This window comes from Dermacentor andersoni, chromosome 2 (genome assembly GCF_023375885.2).
Source record: "Dermacentor andersoni chromosome 2, qqDerAnde1_hic_scaffold, whole genome shotgun sequence".
NCBI lineage: Eukaryota > Metazoa > Arthropoda > Arachnida > Ixodida > Ixodidae > Dermacentor > Dermacentor andersoni.
The window spans coordinates 175828759-175853494 of record NC_092815.1 but is presented as its reverse complement, the minus strand read 5'-3'; the positions used below and the strand labels follow the sequence as shown (position 1 = coordinate 175853494).

Genomic DNA, 24736 nt, shown 5'->3' with positions numbered 1-24736 from the left:
ATTGTTTGTTACTGATGTTTTTCTTCCTGAGGCAGGATTTTTTTTAACCTATTGCTTTTGTGTAGTGTTTCAAAGTGATGATGTGCTTTCTAGTGCAATTTTCCGATTTGTGGACGCGTTCTGAGTGCTGCTAAACTACTGTAAGGAACTAGGCAGTAGTATAAAAGGGGAAAGAGCCTGGCAGGGCTTAGTGAGGGTTGTGCCGTGCTTGCTGACTGAGCGGTTGACTTTCGGCGTAGTTCTAACGCTTGCCGGGAACGAGAACAAAAATGTCAACTCTCCCGAAGTCACATTGCAGTGTCCTGTGTGAACCTGAACGAGAGAACGAGGCCTTCTCCGTGCGCTGCGCTCAAGAAACGCCGACGGACGCCCGACTTCGGTTATGTGCATCATCGAGCGACATCCCTCCGGACAGCGGATGCAGTCCCCTGACCATCGGGATCTCCTTCCCCCGGCGGGGCGGTCTGTTACGTTTCGCCTACGACGCGCGGTATAGCCGGCGCGGATGCAACGGACGCCGGGGCTTCGTTCAAAGCGGCGGACATTTTGGCCCGTTCGGAGCTGCCGCAAAGCCTCTCCGCCAAGCGCGTCCAGGCGTGTTTCAGTGCCACGTGTCTTCGTGTGTGCGTGTGTGTGTGTGTGCCCACGCTTGTCAAAGCGCGGCAGCCGGGGAGAGGAGCTCCCCAAGTGTGAAGCGAGGAGGTCTGTCCGGCGCCCGGCCGGCGGTTGTCACTACACTCGTCTCAACATGTATCTCAGCTCGTCCGTGCTCCGCCGTCACGTGGTCTCCCCCGTGACCTTCCTTCTTGCCCGCGACGCCGAGACTATAAGAGCAGCTGCCCCCGGACGCCAAGAGAGAGGCTCCGATTTCTTCTGTTGAGTAACGTGCTCTCCCGTCTCTCACTTCGGTCGACCTGACCGCCCGCTCTTTTGCGATGTTAGAATAAACAAGTTGTTCTGTTACCAGTCGACTCATGCTTTGCCGGGACCTTCGGATGCTTCCAGTTGTGCCCCAGGCCGCCAGGCCAACGCTACCCTTGGGGCTTGCGACCCATTTGTAACAACGGGTGTCAGCGCTGAGATTACAACAACTCGTGCCAGCGGTGCGATTACAACAATACCTAGTTGCCCTAGAGCATGAATGAACATCAAAGATGTTCATTGAAGACCAGCACAGATTGAGTGGCACATACCCAGGGCTCCAAGACAGCTTCAAAGAGATTCATTGAAGAGCGGTACATGACCAGTCCCACATGTATACAGCGACCCATGTCGACGTAAAAGAGGTTCGTTGAAGAGGGGCACTTATGTACACGCTGCAGTGACCCAAGTTTGTCTGCCGCTTGGTTTCGAACGCTGTTCTCTTAACAAAGCAGCCCGATGCACTACCCATTTTACTATGGAGTACAGAGTGAACAGTGCGTGAAGTATGTAAGAATGAGAACGCATTAAAAGAGAACTAAAGGAAGCCGTACTTTCACCCGAAAGGCGAAGCATCTATTGCAATAGCAAATTAGTAGACGGCTACACGAATTAAATTAAATTAAATTATGGGGTTTTACGTGCCAAAACCACTTTCTGATTATGAGGCACGCCGTAGTGGAGGACTCCGGAAATTTCGACCACCTGGGGTTCTTTAACGTGCACCTAAATCTAAGTACACGGGTGTTTTCGTAAGGATAGTAGTTTCATCGGCAGTATAAACTTGGAAACATTCGCTTGCTAACTGAATTAACAAGCATGGTGTCAGCGTGCTCAGGCAGATATGAACGCAGCACGCTCAATGACCGCAGACACTCGCTGTCAGAACGCTGACGTGAGGAAGCGCGGTAGCAGCTGTGAGCGAAGTGACCTTCGTGCTGTCTATCGCTTCAACGCTAACTGAGCGGCGAGAACACAGCAAGCACAATGGTATGAGGCGTCTGCAGATAGCTCTCAAGATACGGCGCGCGCGGCCGCGCAATGGACACAGTTGCTGGCGGACTAGAAGGCTCCCCCTTCCCTCTCCCGTCCTGCCTCCTCGCTTTCCTCCATATATGGAGCGCGAGATTGACTCGCGATCGTCAGTTCTCCTTGCGCCCGGTCGTGAAGTACGTAGTTGCTGTCAAGCACACCACCGCCCCACCTCCAGTGCCTCTCTCTCTCTCCCATCTCCCCACGGCCTTTCGCGCGACAGAAGACGGCGCGTTTGCTCTGCGCTTTCCTAATGCGCGCGCGCCACATTGTGCCGCGATCGTCGGCTCTCATCACGGGCTTTCACTCGCACGTAAAGCATACGGCACGTGGCTACGGTTTTATCGCCGAACGTTGGTCTTTATATGGAACATCATGGCGACGGCAAAAATAATCCTGTAGTGTCTATACAATCGCTACCGCAATAGAAAGAAGAACGCTCACCGAGGACCGATCCGTAGGCGTTGGTCCTGTGACGCAGAAAGAATAAGGCGACAAACTGCGGGAAGAGCAGCACGTAAACCAGGTCCGACGACAGCGCCCACAGGGAGAACACCGAGCTCACCCTGAGGGCCATGGACGTCGCCACCGCGCCTACGAAGCAGACCATGCAGCGAAGCACCACGCACATTTCCAGGTCCGTGGCCTGAAGTGAGAGGGGGAAGCATGTCGCGGGTCAACAGTGACAGAGAGCGATTAGCAAATTTTCGCGTCATTATTTTAATGCGATTAACATTCTTAAGATGCTTCACGCCCTGCTGATGTTTGTTTGTCCGTGACCATTTCCTGCCAACTTGGGTCTCTAGGTGGTCCATGGTCGAATTGGCAGATGGCATCGGGATGCTGTGGTGAGGGAACCGGATTCGAGACTGACCGTCGGAACAACTTGGGTCACTGGCCATGAGACACAGGGTGTGTGAACATGAACATCTTTCACGTCAACTTGGGTATATGTCAGTGGGTACGTGCCTGTCTTCAATAAATCTCTTTCACGCCAATTTAGGTCACTGAGCATATGCCGCTGGGTTTGTGCCGCAGTTCAAGGACCCTCTTTGACACCAGCTTGGGGCACCGGGTAGGTGGCACTAGGTATATACTGTGTGCCGCTCTTCGACGAAGGTCTCTGAGGCCAGCTTCGGTCACTGGGTATGTGCCACTCTTCAGTAGAGACTTTTAGCGTATCCGCTATTCGGGCTAACCGGAGCGGTTTGGGCGGATTACCGAATGGTCGGGGGCGGAAACGTGAGTGGCCAGATTGGTGGCGCCAACTGGTGGTGCAAAGCTCAACCACCTAAACACAGGGCCAGTTACTATATTCTTCTTAGCTGGGGTGTAAGTTTTCGACAGCGGCGTAATTGTAAACACAATTACGCCACTGCCGAAAATTTGCATCAGCAGTGAAGCAGAATAAAGTAGGTTACTGCAATTTTAGTTCTATGTTTGTCTGATTGAGCTCTACAACACTAGGCGGCTGCACCGCTCCGGCCGCTCACGTTTACGCCGCCGACCATCCGGTAATCCGCCCAAACCGCCCCGCTTTGCCGGAATAGCAGACACGCTAAAAGTCTCTAATGACAAAAACAAATCCGTTCAATTTGTCGGGTGCTGGGCGGAATCAAGTCCGCGTCATGTCTATTCATAGAAGATTGTCTCAATAGATAATCACTCGCGCGCCACGCGCGGGCGTTGCGGCGGCGCTGCCAGGTGGCGCCGCGAGCCCAGAGGGAAGCGCGAGCGGGGGAGCCTGACTGCATACACACAGCTCATACGGGACGTGTTTCGGCAGTGGCAATACGGTGGGTTGCTACATTAGAGACTTTTAGCTTGTACGCTATTCCGGTAAACGGGAGCGGTTTGGGCGGATTACCGGATGGTCGGGGCGTAAACGTGAGCGGTGAAGCCGCCTGGTGTTGTAGAGCTCAACCAGACAAACGCATGGCTAAAACTGCAGTAACTCATCATATCCTGCTTCGCCACTCGTGCAAATTTTTGGCAGCGGCGTAATTGTGAACACGATTACACCACTGTTGAAAATTTACGCCAGCAGCTAAGCAGAATATAGTAATTAGCTCTGTGTTTGTGTGGTTGAGCTTTGCGCCACCAGCTGGCGCCACCAACCTGGCCGCTCTGCTCACGTTGACGCCCCCGCTAAACCGGAAAACCGCCCGCGCTTGCCCGAATAGCGGGCACGCTAAAAGTCTCTATTGCTTCAATGTTGATCGCATTAGCGTCAACATTTCTCATAAGATGGGTTCTCCCAGCATTATTTATTTACTTGTATGTTTTCGCTCACTTTTATTCATAAGTAATATTTCAAAACTGTATATTTGTTAAGTTCGCGGTAAAGGATTCGTTGCCTGAAGACAAGATCAAGGCTCGGAACTTCAACTGTTTGTACGTAAGATCACGCCCAAACACCTGTGCCAGTATCTGCGCGTGATGTCATGGTTTTTGAAAGACTTTTTCGTATTTGGGCCGCCAGAAACGCATCAAATTTCTTGAAACTTGCTAAGGTCATTGTTTGTCCCCTTTGCAATACAATCAACACTTACTGATGAATGGATGGATGGAAAAACTTCATTGAAGTCCATTAGGTAGCGCTAGTTTTCTAGCCTGAAGCGGGCTGCTCCCACCTTGGGACCGAAAGGCCTAGCCTTTCGGCCACTCCGTGAGCCCGTTGGACTGCCCATAGTTGTTGTTCTAATTTGAGACTGCGTAGAGCTGCGGCCCGCCGCTCTTCAGTGCTGCCTTTGTCGCTGCATGACGCGGAGCAACGCCAGAGCATATGACTAAGATCTAGGGTGTTGTTACATTTATCGCATGCTGTAGGTGTAGATGATTCCGGATAGGTCTTGTTGATTAAAAGCGGGCTCGGAAAGGTTCTTGTTTGCAAGCGCCTTAGCGTAATGGCCTCAGCTCTATTTAGGTTAGTATGGTGCAAAGAAAAAAACTGGGATCGCGCGTACATTGTTAAAATTCATGACCTCATGGGATACTGGTGCAGGAACAAGGCAGTGTCGCGTCTTTTCCATTAAATGGTTAAAATGCCTCCTGTCATGGTAAGGGTGGTGGTTCCTTTTTTGTATTGTAGGAGTGCCTTTCTTCAATTCAGTTCAACTTATTTTCCTCTTTAGCGTTCCTCTTTGCGACTTGTCATGAGCCTTCAGCATGCTGTTTTATTGCCAGCTGTCACGGATTTCGCGATTCCTTTTCTTTTTTGACGATTTTTGTATTTTTGCTTGGAACCAGCTGGCCGAGAGGTCATGGATTGTGACGGCGGCTTTTAAAGCCTAGTGAATTGTTTTCATTACTGAATCGTATTAAAAAAGACGCCAAACACTGAAGTTAGTATGTTTTAATAATATTTAATGAGCTACAGTGGCTTAAAAACGAAAAAAAGATAGTTTAATATTTGTTACCTCACCGTGACGTACCGGTGCTAGTCTTTCTGCCATAGTCGATAATGACTTAATTTTCTCTTCGTTAATCAACCTACAAGCGCGGAATTAACGAAAGTAGAGTTTTTTCGAGAATATTTTTATCACTCTAATGCTCATTCGGCGTTTCTCTTTACTGCTCCCTTCAATGTAACTTTTTTTTTTCGACGAGAATTAAAAGGGGCGGATTACGATACACGATTACCGCGGTGTAAAGGCGCATGCTCGTAACGTATATACGTGGCGACCTCACCGCGGGCCTCAGAATGATGTGGTAGATGTTTCTCGTGATGAGCTGCGAGGCGCTGAGCATCGACGAGTCGACGGACGACATGACGGCTGCCGTGATGGCGAGCTGGCCCAGCACGGCCACGAACTTGGGCGTCATGTAGTGCAGCGCGAGAGGCAGCACCTTGTGGCGCTCTCCCTCCGCGAGGTTGAACGGACCCTGGTAGCCTGCCGCCGTGAAATCTGAACGGATGACGCAGCGTGCGCAGATTACTCTCTATACTCTGGAAAGAGCCCTGCCGTAGTGTAGTTCCGACACGTTGAGCAGACGGGGCAGACAAAACGGGACTAAAGGGAAGGCGACAACGTGGTAACTGATACACTGGTAGCGCTACGGTAGAAGCAGAAAAAAAAAAAAAAACGGAGTTAGAAAGAACAGGACAGGAAGGACGAGTAAAGAGAACAGGGTCGGCTTGCACGTACATCTAACAACGAAAATGATGACGAATTTAGGAACGCATTCTTAAATGTTCCATAGGAAACGCCTAGTCCGCACAAGAACGCGTTCTCAAATTCCTTATTATTTTCGTTATTAAACGTTCGCCCAAGCCGCCCCAGGAACGCGTCCTCCCTGTGCTGTTCTCTTTCAATCTCCGATTTTTTTTTTGTTTCTTCGGGAGAGCTGGAAAGGAATCAGTTACCAGAAATCCAACTAGCCCCAGCTTTCTTCCATAAAAAAATAAAAATATAAATGAAACCGAAATGGCCGCTGCGAAACAAGAGTGCTGATTAGCCTAAAACTAACCCGAATCAGCGCTTTTGCACAATGTTTTCGCGTCCTGAATTTATTTTTCTTGTTAGATGAGGGACCTAAACCTTGCCCCCCCCCCCCTCCCCCGCCCACAGAAAGGATTTACCGCGAAACTTTATAATCTAACATCAAAGCTTTTCTACAACCAGTTTTGGTTTTGTTTCCCAGGGAGTGACCGTGTCGTGACGTCACTGAGGAGGAGACAGCCACGCGCAAGAAGGACAACGTGACGTTTTGACACTCGCTCCGGCTCGCTCGATCGTCTGCCACGCTGCTGCATCGTCCCCCACGACGAGTGCTCACCCGTCAGTGAACAAGAAGACGGCGTTCAATTGCTAGAGCATCGCGCGCGTAATGCGAAGACCATGGGATCGTTCCCCACCTGGGGAAAGTTGTTTTTTCATCTACTTTCGATTTTATTAATTTATGATTTCTTTATTTAGGTTAGTAAGTACAAGTAATTTCCCTTGTTTGTTGGCTTCTTATGATATCACCCATCAGTGAAGTACTTCACTGAAACGCACTGGCCACAGTGAAACCGGCAGGGCCTTCTACGCACTGCTATGCTCACGCACACGGTCACTTGGGCGACGCATAATTCGGCGATCTTTGCGCGAAATTGTGTTAAGCGCTTTCTTCGTCGAATGGCTACGTAGCTTCACATCTCTCTTCAATATCGCCTTCACGGGCCTGTCCTTACCACGACTCCATCGTCGCAGTGAATCCCTTCCTGTATGCGTTATTAGCGTCATTCAGCTCGTTGTTCCAGCTGTTTCGAGGTCGGCCGCGAAGCAATAGCTCGGTTTATTCCCGTGCTGCCTTTGTGTTTTGGTCGGAAGCTCCTATTTCTGGTCCTTCGTTTCGGCTGCGAGTGTTGGACAAGCAGCTGTGCACGTTTGGCAGAATCCACGTTGTTTGTTTTTTTTGTTCCTTGTAACTTTGCTGCCAAAGCCACAGCGCACTTCATTTTGATCACAGCGAGTTTTTCAGACAGAAAACGGCTGAAATGACGCTCCGCGGTAGGTGGTGATTCATGCCTGACGGGACAGCTATCTTAAAATGAATTTGCGGCTCCACAGGACGTGCCCAGCCGTACACGCACGAGCGCAAACAGAGCGCACATGGTCGCCATGTGGGATGCGCCGAGTTTCTCGCTTTCCCGAATTCGCTCGATGGCATGCAACACGCCAACGCGGCAGACAGTGTCGAGATAAAGCCACGTATATCAACACGAGGGCCACCTGCACGCGCAACCCGCTTCCTCGTTTCGAACCCAGAGAGCAATGTTATAGGTGGTGGTGATAAACTTTAATAAATATTGAGCCGTATCTTAAGCTATTCCTGGGTTGGCCCTTGGTCTCGTGAAGTGGCCAGCAGTCGGTGACGTCCGGCGACTTCCGAAGCCCAGCCCACCAGCTGCTTTTGGACAGCTGGGTCGGAGCTGGACACCGCGACCTCCCATCGCTCGAGGTCAGTGAGTTGCCATTCTGATGGCGGCTGGAACTCAGAGCATATGTACAGTATGTGATGGAAATCAGCTCTTGGGGCTCCACATAAGGTACACTCTGGAGAGAACAGCCCTGGGTGCATTAGAGCTAGAAGGGCGGGGGAGAGAAAAGTGCGAGATTGTAGCTGGCGCCACGTCACCTGCTCTAATTTAGTGAGTGATTTGTGAGGCGGAGGATAGTGGAGTCGTTGCTCTCTGTAGTGGAGTGAAATTTCGTGGTATGTGACCATTCGGTCACGGGCGCTTCCTGGCTCGGCGGCTTGCCCTGCTCGGTTGACGTACGCTCGAGCGGTGTCATGGGCGGCTTCGTTGCCTGGATGGCCCACGTGCACTCCTCTCAGCCCCCTAGTTGGGGGCTGAGAGGAGTTGAGAATTTTATGGGCGACGGCATGCGTCCGTCCTTTTGCAAAGTTTCTGATCGCGGTTTTTGAGTCACTGAATACGAGTGTGGCAGTGGTTGAGGAGATCGCAAGGGCAATTGCAGCTTCTTCGGCTTCTAGTGAGGTGTGCGTTAGGACCGATACAGCTGCTAGAGGTGAAAGATTGTTACCGACTGCGCAAATGGCAAAGGCTGGCTGAGTGGTGTATGCCGCGGCATCTACGTAGACAGCCTCCGTGTGCTGGTTGTAACGTTTGTGTAGTGCCTGGGCTCTTGCTGCGCGTCGAGCTTGGTGGTGGACTGGGTGCATGTTTTTTGAGAGTGGATGCACTGTTAGAAGCTTTTGGGTGGCCCCTGGGGTGGGGTATGTAGGTCGGAGAGTGTTGGTTGGGTTAAGACCTAGGTTCTTAATAATGCTGCGGCCTGTAGGGGTGGAGGAGAGACGTTCAAGTTGTGCCGTCCGGTGAGCTTCGGTAAGCTCGGCTAGTGTGTTATGTATGCCCATGAGTAAAAGTCGTTCGTTGGAGGTGTGTCGAGGGAGGTTGAGGGCGGTCTTGTATGCCTGGCGAATCAGGGCGTTGATTTTCTCTTCTTCTGCTCTAGTGAGGAAGAGATATGGGAGAGAGTATACTATGCGGCTGACGACGAATGCTTGAACTAGGCGACGGAGGTCATGTTCTCTCATGCCCCTGTGTGGGTTGGCAATTCGTCGTATGAGCCGCATTGTCTGATGGACGGTGTTTGTGAGTTTGGTTATCGTGGCGGTGTTCTTGCCGTTGCTCTGGAGTAGGATGCCTAGGATTCGGACCTTTTCCACTTCTGGGATGGGGGTGCCGTCCAACGTGAGTTTTATTGGAGGTGGGGGGCCTAGGTCCGTCCTACATCTAGGTGGCCGAAGAATGAGTAACTCGGATTTGGTAGGGGAGCATGCCAGGCCGACGGTTGCAGCATGCGCTGCCACCAGGTCGGCACCGGACTGCAATGTTTCTTCTATGGCTCCGGCATTTCCTGTGGTTGTCCACAGTGTAATGTCGTCGGCATAGAACGATTGCGAGAGATTAGGTACTGCGTTCAACGCCTTGGCCATGGGAATGAGTGTTATGTTGAAGAGCAGCGGCGAGAGGACTGACCCTTGCGGGGTGCCTCTGCTGCCGAGTGCGAAGGTTGGGGAGGAGAGAGATCCGAAGCTGATTTCTGCTGTGCGGTGTCTTAGGAAAGCTGAAATGTATTTGAAGGTGCGCGGGCCGGTTCCTAGTGCCGAGAGCGCTTCTAGGATGGCGGAGTGGTTGACGTTGTCAAAGGCTTTGGTTAGGTCCAAAGCTAGTATTGCTCGCGTGCGTTTTGCATTTCGGGGGTGGAGGGCCTCTTCTGATATCTGAAGCATAACGTCCTGTGTCGACAAGTGACTGCGGAAGCCAGTCATCGTGTGGGGGAGTAGGTCGTGATCGTCCATATGGTTCTGTAGGCGTTCCCGGACCACGTGTTCGAACAGTTTGCCTAGACAGGATGTGAGGGAGATTGGGCGTAGGTTTTTTGGATCTAGAGGTTTGCCTGGTTTCGCAATAAAGATTATGCGGGCGTGCGTCCATTGGGCTGGTAGCGCTCCATCTTGCCAGTACCTGTTGAAGAGGTCTGTTATAGCGCGTATGGAGCGCTCGTCCAGATTCCTGAGCATCTTGTTGTTGATTTTGTCTGCCCCCGGGGCCAAAGTGGTGCTTAGTTTCTGTATGGCAGCTTTACCTTCCCATTTGGAAATGTCCTCATCTAGTGTAGGATTGGGGCCGCCGGTGTAAGTAGGGAGCGGGGTAGGTGGAGTTGTGGTAAGGTAATGTGCTTTAAGAGCGTCTAACAAGACGTCATCCTGCAGAAGGAGCTTGTGCAGAATGCGGTTGACATTCTTCCTTTGCGCTGCTTTTGTGCCTCCTGGTTCGAGCAAGCAACGAAGAAATGTCCACGTGTCTCTGAGGCCGAGGTTGCCGCTCATACGATCGCACAGCTGGCCCCATTGTTGGTGTGCCAGTTGGCTTGCATGTGCTTCAATCTCCTTTACGAGAGCGGCTATGCGCCGCTTAAGTGGCCGGTTGTGTTTGTGAGCGAGCCACCTTTTTTGAAGGCTGGCATGCGCTTCCCAAAGATGTAGTAAGCGACTATCTGCCGTCTCTGCATTTGGGGTGTTAGGGATTGTGGATGTAGCCCCAGCCACGTCCTTGGTGAGGGTTTGTGTCCAGGTGTCTAGATCTGTGATGGTGACTGGGACGTCTCTTCGGATTTGACGGAACTTGCCCAGTCCACAACCTCCAGGCGTCGTTTTCTAACCTGGGCCAAGGTTGTGAGGTTGAGATCGGTGCTGAGTATATAGTGATCACTAACGAATGAGTGCTGCGTGTTGGTCGAATGACTGTTGGAGAGGTGTTTTGAGATGGTTAGGTCCGGGCTGGTGTTGTGTTGAATACTTGTTCCGATCCTTGTGGGTTGATCTATGTCGTTGAGCAGGGATAAGCCTTCGTTCTGGATGAAAGTCCAAAGCGAGGTGCCTTTACGACAGTTTTTACGGTAGCCCCAACTGGTGTGGTTGGCGTTAAAGTCTCCTATTATCAGAATGGGGTGGTCCGCACTGATCGTGAGTGCCTTGCGCATTGCTGCAATGAGAGGTGCCGGAGGGCCTTTTGGCGGGCTATATATTTTCAGTATGAAGAGGCTGCTGCCCTTGCGTGTGCGGGGTAAGAGTTCTACTAGGAGGCCGTCTATGTCATCAAGCTCTAAATCGTGCTCAATTGCGGTAAAGCTACGGCGAACCAGTGTCGCTACTCGCGTTCGTGGCAGCCCGCTGGTTGACTCATGAACTGTGTAGTTTCGAAGCTTGACATTACAGAGAGTTTCTGGCAATGCTATAACGGTAGGTATCTCGTCTGCTGAGAGGTTTTGGAGGTGAAGTTGCAGGTTGTTGCGCTTCGCTCGGAAGCTCCTGCAATTCCACTGCCACACTCGAATAGGTGACGCAGTAGGTGACTTGCGAGTAGGTGACGCAGCGCGTGAGGAGGAGGTGGAGGCAGGGGAAGGAGTGAGTTGCTTAGGTGTGATATATTGTACTGGGTTGGGGGGGACAGAATTCTTTGTAGGCTGTTCTCTCCTGAGAAGTAGTTGTAATTGTTGGCGGAGCTCTGCAATTTCTAAACTCGGCTGTCTGAGTTGTGCTCTGAGCTCTTCATACTCTTTAGCGAGCGAGGGAGGTCCCGGCTTCCAGCTCACCTGTTTATCCATGGGCTGGGCTTTTGATCTCGGTAGTGGCGGGAAGGAGCCGGACCGGCTCCTGTGCTGGCTTTTCCGTGAGCCGGACCTGGAACCGGTTCTGGAGTTGTTCCGAAGCCGGCTGCGTGATGACCGGGACTGGTGAGCCGTGCTCTCGGTGGATGAAGACCCGGCGGGATTCTCTGTGGTGGTTGTAGCATTGGTGTTGGATTTCGGGTTGCCAGCCCGGTCGAACCGGACTTTGCATTTTTTGGACCCCGTGAAGTGGGAGCCACCGCACAGGATACATTTGGAGTCGCATGTGGGAGTTGAAGTTGCCGGATGGGTGTCGCCGCATCTGTGACATCGGTTGCTGACAGCTTGCGGGCAGACGTCCGGTCGGTGGCCCGGTCTCCAGCAGTTAAAACAGGCCTCTACCTTGGCTTTGAAGGGGTGGCAGTTATAGACGGCTCCGTAGAAGTTGAGCTGTTTGGGAACCTCCTTGGTTGTGACGAAGGTGATCAGGATTGATTTAGTGCGGCCCAAAGGGCGCGCGTCTGCTATTGTGTAGGATCGGCTAGGGTTTAGTTCGACGAGGTCGTTGAATATGTCTTCTTGGGTTTGGTTGTAGATTGCGTTGTAGAGAATTCCACGTACGGCATCGTCGGGCGCGGCGATGTAAGCCTTTACCGGGAATTGCTTGTCGTTGAGTTGGAGCGTCTGCAGCTGCACGTAGTTTTTGGCACGCACCTCGGCAGGGGTGCTGATTGTGAATGAGTTATTGTGCGGGTTAACTCTGAGTCGGTCGTGCTGCCGGGCGTCATGGTAGTTGAGCTTCACAGCCGCGCACACAATAGACAGCAGCGCGCCGCCGTTACATTGTCGAAGATCCAATCCGCCACCAGGTCGGAAAATTACTTCCAGATCCGTAGCCGGGAGTTTTGGTAGTGGAGCATGACGTTTAAGTTTTGTAGAAATAGTCTTGCCTTGATTGGGCGACGCCGACGTGGCCGGACCGGCGGGTGGGTGAGCTTGGGAAGCCTTCAGAGCCGGATTCGAAGTGGCTAGGGTGGGGAAGACCACATTGCGGGCTTGGATTGCTCTCGACCAGCGCGGGTCGTTAGCGAAGTCTTCGGGGCTGATTTCGTCGCCTTCTACGATGTAAACCATCGTTGCCGAGGCCAATACGCAGGCGATGCGAGTCTAGACGCACCGGTGGCCGTAGGCCTAACCGGCGGCCGCGGCGGCGGGGGCCCTTGTGCTAGGTACAACGCGAGGCCTAGCGTTCCGCGCCTGGCTCGGAGCGGTACGATCAGAATTGGATGGAAAATGGTGGGAACGGGTGCCGAACACCTTCACTGACCGATTATGGGTGGTATCAGTCCATTTCACGTCGAAAATCCGCCGTCCCGAGTGAAAATCCACGGTGCCGAGGTGAGGTGCGTCCGCTCGCTCCGCCGGCCACCTGGCGGTCTCTTCCAATGTTATACGCGCCAGCGCCGCCTGTTGTTATCAACGGCAATACGGCAATACCACGACTGACCCGCTGTCGACCTGCACGCCCTGCGCAAGCCGCTTGCCACCCCCCTTTTCAGGGGCACGTCGCAGGCGCGTCTCCCTCTTGCGGACATTGTCTGTTTGTCCACCGTCGAATTTTAACAGTGCAGACTTGGCGCATTCCCACACCAACCCTTCCGTTGCTTTCGAATACGATAATGGATTACAAACGAGATAAGAAGGCCAGCCGAGGGGCTCGATTTTGTTAATGTTGACCATATAAGGCCAACAAACAATTAAGCCAAGGCAAGCATCGGGGAAATGAGCTGCGGTTGAAATGTACAGGCGCTCCCAAAATAATACGGAACGCAACACACGCGGCCGCTCGCAGGCGGAGCGCGCCCGTGGAAAAAGTAGTACCATGGTCTGCCGCGTGCGCGGTCTCCCTAGCGAGCAAGGTTGGCTCCCTGGTGCATCTAGTTTGTGTTGCGTTGCTGCAAAACGGTAGCTCTAGGTGCCCCTGAACGTTTTGTCAAGGGGGGGCTGGGCCGGTGGTGTCTGTGACAAGCTGTGTCTGTGCATGCACTCGCGTTGTAGCTGTTACGTTTCGCCTACAACGCGCGGTAATGCCGGCGCGGATGCAACGGACGCCGGGGCTTCGTTCAAAGCGGCGGATATTTTGGCCCGTTCGGAGCTGCCGCAAAGCCTCCCCGCCAAGCGCGTCCAGGCGTGTTTCAGTGCCACGTGTCTTCGTGTGTGGGTGTGTGTGTGTGTGCCCACGCTTGTCAAAGCGCGGCAGCCGGGGAGAGGAGCTCCCCAAGTGAGAAGCGAGGAGGTCTGTCCGTCGCCGGGTTGGCGATGCGTCACTACACTCGTCTCAACATGTCTCTCAGTCTGTCCGGGCCCAGAGTCACGTGGTCTCATCCCGAGACGTTCCTTCTCGCCCTCAACTCCGAGACTATAAGAGCAGCTGCCCCCGGACGCCGAGAGAGAGGCTCCGATTTCTTCTGTTGAGTTACGTGCTCTCCCGTCTCTCACTTCGGTCGACCTGACCGCCCGCTCTTTTGCGATGTTAGAATAAACAAGTTGTTCTGTTACCAGTCTACTCATGCTTTGCCGGGACCTTCGGATGCTTCCAGTGCCCCAGGCCGCCAGGCCAACGCTACCCTTGGGGCTTGCGACCCATTTGCAATAACGGGCGTCAGCACTGAGTTTGCAACAACCGGTGGCAGCACTGAGATTCCAACAACTCGTGCCAGCGGTGCGATTTCTAACAACTGGCTGGTAGCGGTGAGATCGCGACAACGGAGGCCAGCAGCGAAGAGATGCGGTTGACTGTATGCTGAGCAGCACAACGACCATCCGGGAGCAGTGCAACGAGCCCTGTGTGATGACTGGTTGCCTGCAGCGGAACGACTGCGCTGAATTCTTGGCTGCGAGGTTTGGTGAGTGCGGGACTTTCTTCTTCTGAGTTTTGCCAGGCTTTTGTTAGTGTCAGAAACAGAGCTGGTAATTGTGGTTGTCGTTGCTGCCGGGTTAGTTTGCGGCAAGACAATAGAAGGCAGTAGAGAAAGCAGCATTCAGAGCAGCCATGGATTTGAAGTCGTTGCGCAAACCGAAATTGCTGGAGCTTGCAAGAGAGTTGGGTCTGGATGTCTCAGACAAACTCAGAAAACCAGAACTGCTAAGGGCTATTCTTGAGTTAGAAGCTGAGGATGACGAGCTGTCGGATTGCCTTGAGACCATTGAGGAGCGGGCAAAAAGACATGAGCGCGAACTTAAAGAGCAGAAAGAAAAAGAAGAGCGCGAACACGCTTTGGAATTGAAGCGTCTCGAGATAGAGATGGAACGCGCTCGTAATGGAAGTCAGGCACACGGTGCAGGAGAACGAGTATCGTTCAAAATGACTGACCTGATGCGGCCGTTTAAGCTTGGAGAGGACATTGGTTTGTTCCTGGTTAACTTTGAGCGAACGTGCGAGAAGCAGGGGTTCTCTCGGGAAACGTGGCCACAGCGCTTGCTCACTTTGTTACCCGGCGAGGCGGCCGACGTAGTCGCTCGCTTGAAGAGAGAGGAGGCAGAGGATTTCGACAAAGTGAAATCGAGTCTGCTAAAAAAGTACAGGCTGTCAGCGGAGGCGTTCCGTCGGAAGTTTCGGGAAAATGAGAAAGGCAGAAGTGAGTCATATACAGAGTTTGCCTACAGGCTTATGTCAAACATGCAGGAGTGGCTCAAAGAAGAGAAAGCGTTTGGTGACCACGAGAAAGTTCTGCAGTGTTTCGGGCTGGAACAGTTTTATAGTCGGTTACCTGAGAACGTGCGGTACTGGGTCTTGGATAGGCCAGACGTTAGTACGGTGGCTCGAGCCGCTGAGCTAGCCGAGGAGTTTGTGACGCGTCGGGCTCGCGGAGCCAAGGACGGTCAAAAGGGTGAATTTGGCTCCAAGTTTGAGAGGCCAAAGTTCACGCCCATGAGAGCAAAGGGGGACACACGTAGTGCGGATGCGAGTGAAAGCAGTCCGACCGAACGTAAGGAGACGGCGGCAACCGAAGCCGAACGCAGAAAGCGGTTCGAGACGAGGCAAGCGCGCGTTTGTTATACGTGCCAGAAGCCGGGTCACTTTTCGGCGCAGTGTCCAGAAACAAAAACAAAAGTCGTGTTTTTGTCTTTATGCAGCACTGACGAGAACATGAAGCTTCTCGAGCCTTACATGCGAGACCTCCTCGTGAACGGGAAAGAGTGCAGAGTGCTTCGCGATTCCGCAGCTACAATGGATGTAGTTCACCCCTCTTACGTAGAACCCGATATGTTCACGGGCGAGTGCGCATGGATCAAGCAAGCAGTGGAAGCTCATAGCGTGTGTCTGCCCGTAGCAAAAGTGCTTATTGAAGGACCTTTCGGAGCACTTGAGACGGAGGCCGCAGTGTCATCTATGCTGCCCCCCCAGTACCCGTACCTATTTTCGAACAGGTCCGATCACCTCCTGCGCGAGAAGGGGCTTTTGTTTGGTGAGGCTAGCGTTCAGGCCTTAACCAGATCGAAGGTTCGGGAGCTCGCTGCAAAGGCGGTAGTTGCGGGGCCGACGTTGTCGAACGATGAGAAAGGGTCAGAGGCGCAGCAAGCTGGTATTCAGAGCACGCCCGAACTGAATAAAATTGAGCCTGTAGCGTTAAAGGCACGAGATACTGGAGAGGAAATTCCCGATGCGGGAAAGTTAGAAGAGCTATCTGCAGATTTGCTCATCGCGCCTACGTCAGATGGACTTAATAGGTTGCTAAAAGTCAGCCGGTCGGCTTTGATAGCCGAGCAAAAGAAGGATGGCAGCCTAGAAAACATACGCTGCATTGTCAAGGAAGGTATCACCAAGAAAAATGCTCGCTTTGTGGAAAGAGGTGGGGTCCTGTACCGGAAGTATCTAGACCGCAGGGGAGTGGAGTTCGATCAGCTGATCGTGCCTCAATGCTATCGTCAGGATCTGTTGCGCTTGTCGCATGGCGGTTCGTGGTCCGGACACCTAGGAGTTAAGAAAACTAAGGACCGTCTCTTGCAAGAGTACTATTGGCCAGGGTGTTTTCGGGACGCAGACCACTTTGTGAAGACATGTGACACCTGTCAGCGGGTGGGCAAACCAGGGGACAAATCGAGGGCGCCGTTGAAATTGGTACCTATCATTACGGAGCCTTTTAGACGGCTCGTTATTGATACAGTGGGACCTCTGCCGGTAACAGCCACGGGAGACAGACACATTTTGACTGTGATCTGCCCAGCGACAAAGTTCCCTGAAGCAGTGCCGCTTAAAGAACTCAGCTCAGTTGAGATAGTCAATGCACTACTATCCATATTTGCGCGAATTGGTTTTCCTGCGGAAATCCAATCAGATCAGGGCACAGTGTTTACTAGCGCTTTGTCGACAGCCTTTCTCGAAAGGTGCGGGGTAAAGCTGTTACACAGCTCAGTGCACCACCCCCAGTCGAATTCCGTTGAGAAGCTCCACTCCGCCATGAAGCGCGTGTTGAGAGCATTGTGGTTTGCACAACAAACTGACTGGGAGCTGTGTCTGCCTGGGGTGATGTTTGCATTGAGGACAGCGCCGCATGCGGCTACGGGGTTTTCGCCAGCAGAGCTAGTGTACGGTCGCTCGCTGCGATCTCCGCTTCGCATGCTTCGAGACGGATCACTGCCCTCTCCAATGGCTGCAGACCATCTCTTCCACAAATGGCCGCCTCCTGCGCTGGAGCCTCGCTTTGCAACAGTATTCCTTTGAGGTGCGTTACAAAAAGGGGAGTCTCAACGGTAACGCCGATGGCTTAAGTCGAAGCCCCTAACGTGGGAATCAGCCTCAAAATTGCTTGTTACTGATGTTTTTCTTCCTGAGGCAGGATTTTTAACCTATTGCTTTTGTGTAGTGTTTCAAAGTGATGATGTGCTTTCTAGAGCAATTTTCCGATTTGTGGACGCGTTCTGAGTGCTGCTAAACTACTGTAAGGAACTAGGCAGCAGTATAAAAGGGGAAAGAGCCTGGCAGGGCTTAGTGAGGGTTGTGCCGTGCTTGCTGACTGAGCGGTTGACTTTCGGCGTAGTTCTAACGCTTGCCGGAAACGAGAACAAAAATGTCAACTCTCCCGAAGTCACTTTGCAGTGTCCTGTGTGAACCTGAACGTGAAAACGAGGCCTTCTCTGTGCGCTGCGCTCAAGAAACGCCAAAGGACGCCCGACTTCGGTTATGAGCATCATCGAGCGACATCCCTCCGGACAGCGGATGCAGTCCCCTGACCATCGGGATCTCCTTCCCCCGGCGGGGCGGTCTGTTACGTTTCGCCTACAACGCGCGGTAATGCCGGCGCGGATGCAACGGACGCCGGGGCTTCGTTCAAAGCGGCGGACATTTTGGCCCGTTCGGAGCTGCCGCAAAGCCTCCCCGCCAAGCGCGTCCAGGCGTGTTTCAGTGCCACGTGTCTTCGTGTGTGTGTGTGTGCCCACGCTTGTCAAAGCGCGGCAGCCGGGGAGAGGAGCTCCCCAAGTGAGAAGCGAGGAGGTCTGTCCGTCGCCGGGTTGGCGATGCGTCACTACACTCGTCTCAACATGTCTCTCAATCTGTCCGGGCCCAGAGTCACGTGGTCTCATCCCGAGACGTTCCTTCTCGCCCTCAACTCCGAGACTATAAGAGCAGCTGCCCCCGGACGCCGAGAGAGAGGCTCCGATTTCTTCTGTTGAGTTACGTGCTCTCCCGTCTCTCACTTCGGTCGACCTGACCGCCCGCTCTTTTGCGATGTTAGAATAAACAAGTTGTTCTGTTACCAGTCTACTCATGCTTTGCCGGGACCTTCGGATGCTTCCAGTGCCCCAGGCCGCCAGGCCAACGCTACCCTTGGGGCTTGCGACCCATTTGCAATAACGGGCGTCAGCACTGAGTTTGCAACAACCGGTGGCAGCACTGAGATTCCAACATAGCATAAGCGCTCGTGTCTGCATGTTCCGGTGCTTGGGCGCCTTTCTTGTTAATTTTTTCGTGTGGGCCGTATTTATCATTTGCTCAAAATATTTATGGTAGGTGACCGTGACTAGCGCTGGCAAAGGGCGGCGCTTTCGTCTGATGCAACCGCGATGATATCGGCGGCTCGACTGATAAAGAGATACGAACGCATTGAAACAATGACAGTTACGCGAATTCCGCCCTATTCCTATCGAGGCAACATGCCGAAAAGAGTGCCGATGAATGTGCGGAGAAATATAATTAAGCTCAGTTCACAAGGTATACCTCAACGTGAGATATGCCGCCTCGCAGGAAAGTCTATAAGTGCGGTCAACCAAATAATGCAAGCATAACGGGATGAAGATGGCCGACTCAATGATGCAGCACGATCGGGACGACACCGATGGACGCCGGAAGAGTCCGACTTTCTCATTGTTGCTGCAGCCGTTGCTGATCCTTTTGAGAGCGCCCGCCAGATCAAGACAGCCCTCAACCTGCAAGTCAGTGAGGAAACAATTAGAAGGCGCATGCGAGCGGCTTCGTGGATTTGTCGCGGCACAAAAGCCACAGATTACGGAGCGCCAGAAACGCCGGCGCCTTGAGTATGGCAGGGCATATGGGCGCTGGAAGACTGAAGAATGGAAGGAAGTCATATTCTCAGATGAATCGACATTTTCATCTAGATGGGGTCAAGAGCGCCGCGTATGGAAACCATATAACTGCAGGTGTTTTCATTTTCTTTCTGATCTTTTAAGCACAAATTCTTCGGACGCGCAAAAGGTATTTCATCTGAAAAGACCATTATCTATTCCCTTCTTTTCGTGTAGATACGAGCCTGGGTATGTTTACGAGACCTATAGCAGCGGCCGCTGTACTATCGACGTTTGGGGAGCAATTATCAAAGAGGGCCTCAGTCCGCTAATCCGACTGTCCCCATCGTTCACAGCTGAAGCTGACTGCGAAATTCTGGACTACCACCTATTGCCATACGCTCTGGAAGGGCCATTTAAAGATGGCTGCTACTTGTTGCAACAAGACCTGGACCCCGTGCACACCGCCAGAGCTGTGGAAAAACTTCAAGAACGTGGTGTTCGCGTTCTTGACTGGCCTCCGAAAGGTGCAGACTTCAATGTTATGCAGAACGTGTGGGGCATGATGAAGGAAAGTTTATGCAAGCTGAATCTGGGAGGGGCCAGTGCCGACGAGCTCTGGCTCGCCATAACGCGCGAGTGGAAGCGCCTTGGTCAGTGGAGGGACTTCGTAGATGCACTCTACGAGCCTAATTCCACGCCGCGTACAAGCTGCGCTTCACGTGGACGGCGCATTCGCGAGATATTGATAGCTGAACATGCCAACAGCTTTAGACGAAACAGTTACGTGTCGATTCTTTTTGTTTACTGTGGAAAAAATAAACCCGGTGTTCTTCCTGTCATTTAGATTTACTATGTTCTGCTTACTATTCTTTTGCATTCAGCTCACACAGCCTACCCTTGATTATCATTGTACACTTCCTCTGAGCAAAATAAAATGAGTATGAAAATGAGTATCTTCGCCAACAAACGCCGACACGCGATCAATACGTAAGGATACTCGCTACCAATGGTCCTGATTCCGTGATTGATTGGCGCACAATATATGCGAACCACGTAACGGGGTGCGCCAATAAATGAATAGAGTCGTGAAGAGTTCATTAGAGTGCCCTTTGCATGAAGTGACTTCTTGTGCGTGAAATTGGCCTTGATGAACGTGCCGCGTTACTCCATTTTGTAAACTTTTTTATTGCCACTATCGCCGACACACCCGTTAAGAGGGTTTATGTAATAGTGGTAATTGTCCTCGTATTACGAAGCTAGTAGTAACACGGATAGGGAGCTATTTTACTAAGAGCTAATACTTCGCAGGACAGGCTAACACGGTAGAAAAATAAGGCAGCGATGCCGTTGTAGCCAAGCCGCCTCACTAGCATGTAATCAATCGTAATCATTTAATCAATTGCTATCTCCCAGACGGGATGTAGACCATGGCGAGAATGCGGTGCAAGGAATCCACAAGGCTTTATTTATAGATTACGGTGCATACATGCTGTGCTAGACATTCATTCGCCCAGCCCCCGTTGCACAATGCTAAAGAGCACCTAGCACTACCTTCTTGGAGCAAGGCAACGCCAATCTAGATGCACTAGGGAGCGAAACTTGCTCGCTAGGGAGACCGTGCATGCGCAAATCTTGCCTGTATTTATCCGCCGGCGCGCTCCGCCGACGAGCAGCTGCTTGTCCGGCGTTCCGAATTATTCTGGGAGCATCTGTACATAATAATGAACGGGAAATTAAAGTGGGCGAAAAGATGACGTGTCGCCGGCGGGACGCGTTACACGTCAGAAATACGGCAGAGCTGCGAGACGCACTGCAACTCTTGGCCCGAGCACCGATGATGATCGGCGGGAGGGCCAGGAAGCAGCAGCCTGCCGCCGCCAGGTACGAGAGCATCTTGGCGGTGAACACGGTCTCGCTGCAGAGCACGCGTTGGAAGTACACCTGCGTTAAAAAAAAGAAAGAAAAACAATATTGATTGATTCATTGAATGATTCATGGGGTCTAGTGTCCCTTAAGAAGACTGGGGTTATTTGAGACGCCATTGCGCAGCTTTCCGGATTAATTGACACCACCCCGGGGCGTTCGTTGAACGTGCACCTAAATGTAAGTTACGCGAGCATTATAGTACGAATGTCCGATACAATTGATCCGGCGATCAGTTTGTCGACCGAGGACTGCGCTCGCCGCTATCATTCTGCTTTCAGCGTCAAATGTCAATTTCTTTTCTTTGATGGACGCCGGTTTGTCCAACAAAGAGATTAGTGACTTACAGTTTTGGCACTGTCTTGCTGTTCACCGTCGCCACAACGCAACGATAGCGACCTATTTCTCGCGCATAATTTATTTAAATTGTGGAGCTTTAAGGGCGAAAAAAAAAAGGGACGATCTGATTATAAGGCACGCCTTAGTGATGGTCTCCGGATCAATTTTTGATCACCTGGGTTTCGCAAACGCGCGCAAAAAATCGAAGTGGTCGAGCATTTTTTTTTTTTGGGGGGGACTTCGCCCCCATCGATATGCGGCCGACGCGGCCGGATATCGAACCCTCGACCATGTGCTTTATACCTTTATCGTCATTTTATACCTTCTTTTGTCCTTGTCTTGTGTTCCGCTGTAACGAACCATACTATGAATCCCAACCAACTGGCCCAACTTGCAGTCTTGGTGCTTAGCAGCGCAACTCCCTAGCCACTAAGCCACCGCGACGACCTTTTTCGCGCACAAAGGCCCGTTTGTTACAACAAGGTTCGACTGTTGTCGCGATACCATCGCTGCGCCGATAAATCAGCGTGCACCGACCTGCCAAGGGATGCCGCCGAAGACGCTCATCAAGAGCTGGTCGACAATCTGGCTCACATCGCTCGTGTCAATCGAACCGAACCACTCGCTGTGCGGCGGGCCGACAGTCCCCACGGTGTTGCTTCCCAAGAAGAAGACCACGCTCACCCACTGCGTGCACGAACACGTTTCATTATTATGGTCGACGAACAGCGCGAAACGTTACAATATTTACGCATGTGCCACACAGCTGTAAAAAAACCTATATATATAGGCTAGGCCAGTGAAAAACACGCGCTAACACAATATGCAGCAACCGTCGGAGCTGATTGCATAAGTGAGCAAATACATTTCCGACTCCGTTGAGTAATCCCTGGAACTTTCTCGATCGCTGAAATGCATCGGACGAACGAGCAAGACTGTGAAGACGGCATGCTTAAACGTGTTAACAGGGCTTTGATGATTAAAGCATGATGTAGTGGCGTGCAATGCTTTTTGGATGAGTAAATTGCCAAACATTCCTGTCGAGTCAATCAAAGATTTTACATTTTTAAATATAGAAGCTCTTGCTTTGCTGTACTTAGGCGTTATCAGAACACACCAAACTTCCACTGCACAACACAACGCCTCTCCGCATACCTGATACGAGGCGAATGCTGACAACGTTGCAGTCCGGACGTGAGGGCAAACGCTATCCTCCCCATTACGGACGAACCATCCGATGCTGGCGCACCAATCGGAGAGATCCCCGCAAACGACCGACGCCTTCTCGCAGCATCTCGTGAATGCTATGTGGCCATACCCGCCACACACACACGGGAATTCCCGAGCACGTAGGCGCGCATTCGGAGCGCGAGCAAATATGAAAAAAAAAAAAGAAATACTCCACCATACACTAAGAAAAGTTTACACCCTTTGAGTCGTATTTTGCCACACAACGATAAAAGTCATCTGTCTTGCCCGCATTTCCTTCCGTTAACGGTACTTCCAAGTCACGAACGGCATGCGCGTCATCAGCGTGCCATAGCATTCTCGACAGGAAAGTAACGAGTGCCGCTTTTTGAAGAAAGGAAACGCAAGCAAGACAGATGACGATTATCCTTGTGTGGCAAATATACACCCCAAAGGGTGCAACTGTTTTTAGCGTGCAGCTATCAAAGAAAGCTATTTGCTTTCAAACACTGCACGTCTTATATCCTGTTTTAATCCCAAGACTCCATTCCTAAGAAGGCAGGTTGGGGGAGACGGCATCGAAGTCTGCTACGTCGCAGGCAGCGCTGCGGTTCAGCGAGCAGACGCCGCCGAGGAAGGTATCATTCGCTGACCGCTGACACCAGTAATCGGCAAAACGTAAGTAGCTGCAGGCTAGAAAATGACAGTTTACGAAGAAATTTTATCCTCATAGTGTGTCGCTTTGCACTCTGGCAGGTTTAGGACGACTTTGCACAAAAGCAAGCTGTCGTTGCCGCTTTCTTTTTTTTCTTGAACGCGCTCCTTCGACAGCTTATTGTTTCTCAGCGAGCGTAGATGGCGCTTCACTCACCAGACCGAAGACGGTGCTCACCACCTGGAACGCATCCGTGTAGATCACCGAGTAGAGGCCGCCCAGCGATGTGTAGAAGAGGATGATGGCGGAGGACAACACGATGACGGACGAAGAGTCGACGCGCGTTATCGCCGCCACCGTGTCGCCTGCATAAGCGCAGATGTCCAGTGTACCTGAACACTGTTCCAGGTACAGAGGTGTGTGCAACGATGCTCCTCATAATAGGTACAGGTGCGTGGAACGCTGGCTGGTGCGGATAAAAGTGACTTATTTCGCTGGTACACAGTTCCACGTATTTATTGATGCGGATATCAAGAGGAAATTATGTAGATCCAGCGGACATCCTGGAATCTATGCGAGGCGAAGCTTTCGGGGACCAGTTAATCAAATGCCCTAAATTTGCCAATTTCATTCCTGCTTCCCTGCGTCAGTGAAAGTGGCGCCCGCGCATGCGCGATCGCGCACCCGTGCTACGCAACGGGACGCACGCGGCAATGATCTCAAACAGCTAGTTTAAGCATTGGCAACGACAGAACTAGGCATGAAATTGTGGCCTAACCATCATCGTCATCATCACGACAAAGATAAGCTGATAATGACGATGATGATGATGATGATGATGATGATGATGATGGTCAGAGCATCGGGCTGTTGCGCTGGGAGACCGAGGTTCGATCCCACCACCGGGTACGTAATACCAGACTCTTTATTTTAGCGCAAGCTATTCGGCGAGGCTTGAGGGGCGCTCAGCAGCCACTGTCAGGAAAGTCCGTGAGGACTGCATGGTTGAGAAAGCTGGGCTTTAAAGATTCGCTAGGAGCCACGCTGTTCCATGCATTGCGCGATTTCATGTAGAACGCCATTCCATTTATGCAACGTAGAACATATTTGCAAGATGTGTCCGCTCGTAGCAGCCAGTAACCTAAGCGGAACGAGGTTGAAGTGCAGTGCAAGCTCACCCAATGCGGCCAGAATGGCGGCCGTCCAAAATACTTCTCCGCAGAGGGCGGGTAGGCAGAGCGGGACGGCGATCCAGCGGCCGTAGTGCTGCTGGAACGGGTCGAACATCGTGAGCGCCTTCGTCACGCGCATCTTGCCCGCGAAGAACCGGCCGCCTGCAGTTTGAAGTCCGCAAGTCGGCGGCGCAGCGAAGGACCAAAGGCGTTACATGGAGCCCATGCACTCCAAAAATGTTTACACCCATAAGAGTGTTGGGTTGTCCCACGCTCTTACACAAGTTTGCACCCTTTTGGGGCTTATCTTGTCCCACAACAACAGTCGTCAACTACACTCTTATACACTCTTA

At 52.1% G+C, this 24736-nt stretch overlaps 1 protein-coding gene across 1 annotated transcript; it reads right to left on the bottom strand.

Moving 5' to 3' along the window:
- Window positions 1–19002: 19002 nt before the first annotated feature.
- LOC126540868 (high-affinity choline transporter 1-like) lies at window positions 19003–24522 on the bottom strand. Its single transcript, XM_055076429.1, has 5 exons — window positions 24390–24522; window positions 23428–23576; window positions 21906–22055; window positions 20918–21047; window positions 19003–19007 (listed from the first exon to the last, which is right to left on the bottom strand). Exons 1-5 carry the CDS (start codon window positions 24520–24522, stop codon window positions 19003–19005), a joined length of 567 nt encoding a protein of 188 aa, XP_054932404.1.
- Window positions 24523–24736: the final 214 nt, after the last annotated feature.

Bases quoted from the DNA above. Each gene is read 5' to 3' on its own strand.
- LOC126540868 (XM_055076429.1), bottom strand. From the start codon at position 24,522: ATGCGCGTGACGAAGGCGCTCACGATGTTCGACCCGTTCCAGCAGCAC. The intron at 23,577-24,389 runs GTGAGCTTGCAC...GCGCTTATGCAG, and splicing joins CGCCATTCTGGCCGCATTGG to GCGACACGGTGGCGGCGATA. The intron at 22,056-23,427 runs GTGAGTGAAGCG...TCGTGCACGCAG, and splicing joins TGAGCACCGTCTTCGGTCTG to TGGGTGAGCGTGGTCTTCTT.